This window comes from Macrobrachium nipponense, chromosome 16, assembly GCF_015104395.2.
Source record: "Macrobrachium nipponense isolate FS-2020 chromosome 16, ASM1510439v2, whole genome shotgun sequence".
Lineage (NCBI taxonomy): Eukaryota > Metazoa > Arthropoda > Malacostraca > Decapoda > Palaemonidae > Macrobrachium > Macrobrachium nipponense.
In genome coordinates this window covers 82,963,373-82,972,688 of record NC_087209.1, presented here as the reverse complement: position 1 = coordinate 82,972,688, position 9,316 = coordinate 82,963,373, and the positions used below count along the sequence as shown (strand labels likewise).

The window sequence follows — 9,316 nt, the reverse complement described above, 5'->3', positions numbered from 1 at the left end:
TTTGGAAAAGACATGTTGATAACGTCAAGTTGATGAATCCTATAGGCTGACTGACTAACAAGGAAATGCATGATTCTTCCCGTACCTGACGAATATGGGACTATGAACTCGAAAATAATAACTGTTAATTCTGTTAGGGATGCATTAAAAAAATACCCTTAGGCATAATCAACTCACATTACCATTACAAATTAACTTAGATTTGCTGCTTCATCAATTTATTGAGTTATAAGATACGTAATACAGGAAGCTTTGTATCATATTTCATTTTGCTGAAACCGTATTCAAGGACTTTAAAAACTTCGCAATACTTGAAGAAAAGAATTGTGGCCAGTAAGGTAGCTACTTAGTTCCTTAAACCGATCACTTTGACAGTGTCAAGCTGTAGATATTCTTCCTTATCTGCAACAATCTGTAGACTTATGTATCTTCCCTTAACACCCTTGGGAAAGGTATACATGAGGAATCCATCTTCCTTTTTGTAAGGTCCTTCGAAGAAATTCAGGCGATCAAAAGAAGAGAAGTTTCCAGGCGTCTCCAAGCTGTTTCCCAGGCGAATCTGGAAGAAACGAACGCCTGTTACTTTTGAGGGCCACCATCAAAGCATTCAGACATTTAAAAGTGATCTTACCTTATTTGTTTTTGAGGCCTTTTGAAACAGTCATAATGTTCTTGCCATCTCACTGAAGATTTATGATGCAGTTCATAACCTTTTCCTAAGAATTTGATAATAGAATTTATAGAAATATTAATTGCCCGTTTCATATTCGTGGCTATTTTTTCCAAGTATGGAGTGTCATCTTAGGATGACAATGTAACAAAGAAGAAAGTATTCATTTTGAAAGAGAACCTGGAAATAATGACCCGCAATAAACTCAAGCAATTTTTCTTTGAATACTAATTGAAACTACCAAAGGCATTGCTATTTCCAGTCTAAAAAGAGAGAATGCCTTAGCGTGGAAATAGTTAATCATTTCTAAATGTTTATAAAAATATAGATCAACAGAACTGAACTAGGGAAGTAACCGTTACAGATCTAAAAGGAATTTTGGGATTTTTACTTACTCAGGGAGTAAGTCTACAAACTACTTTGTTGTTGCTGTTGTTGTTATTGTTGTTGTCCTTGTTGGGGCTAGGAAAAGCCTATGGAAGAGCCTAAAAAGGTCTGAGAAGAGTGTTTCGCATTGAGTTAAAGATACAGGAATTTTAGCATAGGATATTGATGATTTATTTATTAGAATGAAAATGTAAAAATATCAATAATGTGCATGTTAAACAGTCCAGAACAATATAACGTATTTATTTTAATTATCCTGTGTGAAACAACGCGCTATTAGACCGTAGATTTGAGCACACGCCCCGAATAAGCTGGAGTTCGGATCACGCCTTATTATGATTGTAATAACGAAGCCAAATGCTATAAGGAATAGTAATAAAGTCTACCTGTTTGGATCAACATTGAAATAGGATTTTTTCATTCTTTCACACTTTAGGGCTGTTCAGGAATGATAATGATAAATGTTCATAAATCTGAAAAATTTAAAGTGTCTACCTCTTTGTTATAACTGTATACATATATTGCAGCCATATTTTAAACATTTATATTATTTGATAACGTACGGACGCAGCCTAACCTAAATAGCTTTGCATTTAATAGCGTATTTTTTTTCTATTTGCGTGGGTATACGAACACACACACATACACACACACTTAGACACAGCCGCAATATCTGCTAAAGGAAGCTACTAAAAAAAATTACTTTTGCATTAATGTGGTTAGATAATGTGTCATGAATGTTATTTGTTCCATGTACGATACGTTTGAAGACAAAAGTGATTTTATTATTAGTTCGATCATGGTATCTGTACAGCAGCGTCTCTTGTTCACACTAGCCATTTTATATATATGTTTTATATATGATTATATATATATATATATAATATATATATATATATATATATATATATATATAATAAAAGGAGACCATAAAAAATACCAAAATATAGAGAGAAAAGTACTATATTTCAGAGACTGCTGTCTCTCTCTTCAGGTATATGAATGCATTTCATATACCTGAAGAGAGAGACAGCAGCCTCTGAAATATAGTACTTTTCTCTCTATATTTTGGTGTTTTTTATGGGTTCCTTTTATTAGATGGAATTCTGTTGTAATAGAACATTTTTACAAGTCATATAAATATATATATATATATATATATATATATATATATATATATATATATATATATATATATAAATATATATGTGTGTGTGTGTGTGTGTGTGTGTGTGTGTGTGTGTGTGTGTGTATCATAAAGCTACAGATGTCGTTTAATATACAATTCACGCCATTTCGGGAGTATCCCCAAATCACTGAAGGAGAATTTATTAAGTGATAAATGGATTGGTAGCGAAGTGTCTCGAACACCCGACACAGTGCCTTCCAACGTCAACGACTCCAGTCGACGTTGGTAGGTACTGCTTAGTGTTCGAGACTCCTCAGTACTGATCCTCTTATTACTCAATTAAAAATTTCCCATTCAGTGATAATTCGAATTCCTTCAGGGATACTCCCGAAGTGGTGTAAATTGGGTATTAAACAACATTTTTAGTTCAATGAGTGTACATAAATCTCGGGTGAGATAGAAAATGTCATATATATTATATATTTATATATATATATTATGCTAGATAATATATATATATATAAATATATCTATAATGTAATATTATATAAATATATATATATATATACTCTATATATATATATATATATATGTCTATATATATCATATATATATATATATAATATTATATAGTTATAATAGGATATATAATAAATATATATTTATATTATTATATATATATAATAATATAAATATATATAATATATATTATAATATATATATATTAAATATTTATTATATATAGTATATATATATATATATTATATATATATAGTAATGTATATATATATATATGTATATATATATATAGTATATATATATATATATATATATATATATGTATATGTATTATATATATATATATAATACATATATAGTATATATAATTTAGATATATATATATATATATATATAATATATATAGATATATAGTATATATATATATATATATATATATATATATAATATGATCTATATATAATATATATATATATATATATATATATATATAACTGTTGCAACCGACGTAACCCGTTCCAGAGAGGACTCTGATCTTACCTCAAGGTCATGTAGCCTTTGTGGATTGGAATCTTGGCGACTCAGAATCAAGATATGGTAAAAGACTCGTTCCGATCCCAGATCGATCAGCCACCAAGGACGGATTTCTTTTACGGAATGGAATATCGTGGAGTTGCTGTCATCGACGGCCATCTCTGGAACCATTGTTCTGAAAATATTCAAGAATTGAAGTTTCAAGTATTGACTACCGTTCTAAGACATTTTCCTCGTTTTGCATGTCATGGGGTGTCTTAGTTAAGAAATATTTATTTATTTTTCTTTAAACAACTTTGCTAAGAATGGGAATGTTCTTGACTTTCATGTAAGACTATTCTTTTGCCACTTTCAGTATTTACAACAACAGTTCTTTTATCTGTTCAGTTTTGTGAAATTTCATTTGTTTACGTATTCAGGACCCTGCTTTTTGTCTCCTAAACGAGGAAAAGGACAGAAAACTGAAGATTATATGATACTGCAGTGTTTCTCCTCTAATGAACTTCCAAAAAGGCTCTTGTAACATGTCATGAACAGTTCTTGATATCCATTTTCACTGGCAATTAAGGGAAGCAAAATATTTCATGCAACCAATGAACCGATTTCCATCTCACGAAGACCTTTGTGTCCTTTCCTTTGTTGTTGCAAAATTTACTTCAACAAATTGATATAATTACTTCAAGACAAAACACAGATAAGTAAGTTGAGAAGACTTACTTATAAATACTGTCCGAATCTGGGTTATAAATACTGCTCGAAGATGTGTTTTTGCCTTGAGCGATGTCATGAAGAAAATCCAAACTTGGCATTTCGAAGTTCGCTGGGAGATAGCAAACATCGATTTGACTTTGTGAACATTGCCCCAACAATCCAAAATCTATGAGAGAAAGTATGAGCATAATTTGTACACGATATGATAAATCACGTCAACACTACCTGTGACATATTTTCTTGAACCTATTTATAATATCAAGTTTTGTTTGCTTTATTTGTTTTAGTGAAAGAATTGTGGAAAACCTTCATTAAATGGACTGATTCATAACATTTATTTAATAGCAAATCCCCAGACAGATGCCATTGTATCGTCTGCAACAAAGTTTCAATCGGAATTTTTGTCACCAAAGCAATTTATTACTCCTATAAAAAATCATTCAAATCAATTCTGAACTGCATCCATAGAATTTCGCTGGAGATACTTCTAACAAATTATTTTCCGACTTAGTCTCTGCTGATTTGAATGTTTAAGCCCTGCTGCTATCCCTTCACAAGGGAAGGCTGCATAATTGGCTTGTAAATGTTCTTATACAACTGAGGTGGCTGTTAGAAGTACTGGTATTATACGGTAATTTAAACCCACTAACAAATGCACTTTATGGACAGGGACATTGTCCTCGAACAGGGGTCTCCGCGCTCGTTAGTATGAGGGCCACATTGTAGATACAGTGGATCCCCAGTATTTGTGTTCCCGGCAATCGCGGACTCACACATTCACGGATTTCTCTCTGGACCATATCTAGCCATTGTTTGCAGGAAATTCGCATATTCGCAGTATTTTTCTATGAGAAATATCCACAAATTCCTGGTGTTTTTTCAACAATTTCCTCATAAAATGTACTTTTTTGTGATACAACTATTAAAAAAAAGGTATTAAAATTTTTAGTGGATTTTCTAGAGTTTTAACTAACAAAATAGGCAGTTTTAATCATTTTTAAGGGGTTTTCATCTATTAGCATATTCTAGCTATTCGCAGAGGGGTCTGGTACGCGTCCCTGCGAATACAGGGGGAATACTGTATTGCACATCACTGCAGGCCACAGAAAGAAATAAGAAGCACCAGTTTCATATATTTAATTACAAACTATAGTAAGTAAATGGAAGACATTCCAAATATAATTTATTATCATTAAAGGAGGTAAACCTTCTGGTTTACCTCCTTAATTTTTTTCAACAACATTGATTTGAAGGATAGTTGCTGGAAAAACTGGGATTTATAATTGTGGCTCCTGAATATTAGCCGAGGTGGTGGTAGTAGTAGTAGTAGTAGTAGTATTTAGATTTAGCCAGACTTGTGCAGGAATGGGCTCTTGCTTATTAGCAGCCCATAACTGATGATTGATACTCTGCATGCTTCACTGGAGCTACGACTCAGCTCAATTTTAACCACTGGGCCAGAAATGAAAAGAAGTAGTGGGAGAGAAAATGTTATAGCAGCAAGTTCCAGTAAGTAGGAGACCTAGACCTCTAGACTTAGAGCAACAGCACTCCAGCGCAACAGTTTCCTCTGCAGTTCATGTTACTTGATCAGTTCTAATGATAAGCGCCTCAGCGACGTGATCGTTAATGGTCTTGACCTGCCACCTCAGCGGCTATGAGTTAGATTTTGGGCATTCCACTGAGCGGTTAGAGATGTGCATTTCTGGTGATAGAAGTTCACTCTCGACGTGGTTCGGAAGTCATGTAAAGCCGTTTGTCTCGTTGCTGAATAACCACTGGTTCCATGCAACATAAAAACACTATACAACCAAACAAGCAAACAAGTTCTAATGATAACACTCCCCATAAATATCAATATCAATGAGTTTTGCGCGACACAAAAGAATTTACGGGTTTTTGGAAGAGGCCATTTTCTTCTGAGGTATACTGGCTTTTACAACTTTCAAGCAAAGGTAGCCTGCAGTTCTGATATCGAGAACTTTTTCAATTGGCCTCGGATACTCCAGTTTAATAACTCACATTTGATTGGATTCTAAGGAGCTCCAGAGTCACTGGTTTAATTCAGTGTAAAATAAAGTTGCTAAAGATAAAGACACGAGAAAACAGAGACGAAATTCAACAAGATTAAGTAACCTCATGAAATAGCTAATAAAGTTAAAGTCAAGTAAATTCGTGATATAGTAATAAAGTTACTAAAGATATTGTAATAAAGTTACTAAAGATTTCAAGCGAAAAAATAGAGAATACAAAATTCAACAAGATTAAGTCAACTCGTGATATAGCTAATAACACGAAAACTTATAAAACATCCAAGAATAGACAAATTGACAGACTGGGCCCAGTACCCCAGTTGCCACTGAATCAGAGAGCCTTGTTTTGCAGACCTACCTGCATCAACCTTGTTTTTAAGAAGTTCCAGTTGCTCGTTGGTGACACACTCGTTTTTAATGGAGTTCAGTATCGTCTCTAATCCTGAAACAGAAGGAACATGTTTTTAAAATCTTCAAAAACCATAGAGTGTAGAATGCCATGACCAATGACACAAAAAATGACTGAGTTTCAAGGAAGTCAGACATAAAGACAGGTATTCTGTTTGAGACCAAAGGCCAAGTGCCGGGACCTATGAGGTCATTTGGCGTTGAATGGGAAATTACGACTAAAAAGGACTGAAAGGTTAACAGGAGGAAAACCTCAAAAACGTTTCAATTTGAAACAATTGTAAGGAGAGGTTGGAAAGTAAGATGGAAGAAAGAGAATATGAACAGGGGTACAGTAGAAGGAATGAAAAGCATTCCAGCTAGGGACAGAATGGACGCTGCAAAGAACCTTGGGTAATACCTTAAGTGCCCAGCATGAGGTGCCCAAGCGCCACTAACACGCTACAGTAGCCATGGTGTTGAAGCCTTGGTACAGTCAAGTTCTTGAGAACATAATCATAATGCTGCTTTTCAATTTAAACCTACAAAATTCCGAGTCAGAGATTGCTAAGCTACACATTGCAAAGGAATTGAAGACATTCCATTAATAAAGTCATGAAAAACATTAACAGACAGGAGGAATTGCTGGTTCCTCCAGTTACTCCATATCATTATGACTACTAATGTTATCATGATTACTAATTAAATCACTTGTTACCTTATCTGCAAGGTTTTATATACCAAGACCAAAAAATTATTTCGGATATCTTTCCAACCTATATTCATATTACTATTTTTTTTTTTTTACTGAGAGCCTTGTTTTGCAGACCTACCTGCATCAAGCTTGTTGTTAAGAAGTTCCAGTTGTTCGTTGGTGACAGACTCTAAACCTGAAACAGAAGGAACATGTCTTTAACCACTTCAAAATCCATAGAGGGTAGAATGCCATGACCAATTAAAAAAATGAGTGGGCTTCAAGGGAATCAGACATAAACATATATATACGTATATATATATATATATATATATATATATATATATATATATATATATATATATATATATATATATATATATATATATATATATATATATATATATATATATATTTATATATATCATATATATATTATATATATATATATATATATATATATATATATATATATATATATATATATATATATATATATATATATATATATATATATATATATATATATTGCCAACACTGTAGAACTCCGTTCATGCAAGGGGCGAGATATAGAAGGTGAGCTTTATGAATTTTCCACACATTACTTGAAACGGAGGGTTTTCCATTCACTATGCTGGGCGTTTCATCAAGTACATACCTTTTACAAGTTGGAGGAGTTCGTTTTGCTTGACGACTAAGATATCGATGGCTCCCTGAGACTCCACGGCAACTGCCAGAACCGCAAGAATCGCTGCCACTGTAATAAAGAGGTTTGCCGAGGACGACATCTTTACGTTGAGAGAGCCAACGCAAGACTGAGGTTTGCTGCTTGAGGATATCATTTTATATAGGGATCATGCCGGCTGGGTACTGAGTCACTGTGTTTGTTTTGTTCAGATGAATATAACAACCATGTATACAAACACACGCAGACACACACATATATTATGTGTATATATATATATTTATACATATATATATATATATATATATATATATATATATATTATATATATATATATATATATATATGTAGCTGCATGTTTGATACACCATATTAAAAATGAATATTATAGCCAAAAGTGCATATAGGCAATGTTGATGAGGAAATTCAAATGCAATATTTATATTCTATTGGTCTGTTTAGTCTCAGGTTTTCATGAATTCATCTGTGTTCAATTATATGGTTACACACACACACACACACACACACACACACACACACACACACACACATATATATATATATATATATATATATATATATATATATATATATATATATATATATATATATTGACGAGTTTTTAAATAGTTGTACGCTAGTTTTTATGTTTATGTACGTGTCTCTGAATAACAAATAATGATTTTTTGTATCGCTTGACCCTGATGAGGTGTGAAAAATACACAAAAGCGCTTATAAGAATCGGCTACTTTCATTCCTTCCTCCAGCTCTACGACGATATATATGAAATATATATATATATATATATATATATATATATATATATATATATATATATATATATATATATATATATAAGCGAATACCACAGAAAAATGATAGTCAGAAATCCAAGCGTTTTCGTCTTTACTAAGACGAAAGCGCTTGGATTTCTGGCTATCATTTTCCTGTGGTATTCACTTATTTAATGAAGTCACGTGCATCTACTGTGATTTTTTAAGCATATATATATATATATATATATATATATATATATATATATATATATATGTATATATATATATATGTATATATATATATATATATATATATATATATATATATATATATATATATATATATGTTTGTATGTAATACAATTGAACACAGATAAATGTATGCAAAATCCGAGACTAAACAGAGCAATAGAACAAAAATATTGCATATGGTTGTCCTCATCAATATTGCCTATGCACTTTTGGCTATAATATGCATTTTAAAATCATGTATTCAATTATGCAGAATACATATGGTCGGGAATGTGCGACGGTTGAAGCAAAGAAAAGTTATGCGCGATTTTTAATGCATTTATGCTTGCGTAATGCAAGATCATTTTTGATGGTATATTAATTAAAATCTAAAGTAACTAAAAACGAAGATGTCTGGTGGTGATGGAGATTTGTTGACGGTATTGGAATAGAATGTAATATAGAGTTTAGGACAAAGGCCATGCGCTGGGACCCATGAGGTCATCCAGTGCTTGAAAGGGAAATTGAGAGTAGGTGGGTTTGGAAGGTGTAACAGGACA

At 32.3% G+C, this 9,316-nt stretch overlaps 1 protein-coding gene across 1 annotated transcript; it reads right to left on the bottom strand.

Annotated features, from left to right (window-relative positions):
- Positions 1–201: 201 nt before the first annotated feature.
- LOC135195844 (uncharacterized) lies at positions 202–7,877 on the bottom strand. Its single transcript, XM_064222361.1, has 6 exons — positions 7,723–7,877; positions 7,204–7,260; positions 6,342–6,425; positions 3,957–4,116; positions 3,246–3,414; positions 202–559 (listed from the first exon to the last, which is right to left on the bottom strand). Exons 1-6 carry the CDS (start codon positions 7,850–7,852, stop codon positions 347–349), a joined length of 813 nt encoding a protein of 270 aa, XP_064078431.1. The 5' UTR covers positions 7,853–7,877; the 3' UTR covers positions 202–346.
- Between the last annotated feature and the right edge of the window lie 1,439 nt (positions 7,878–9,316).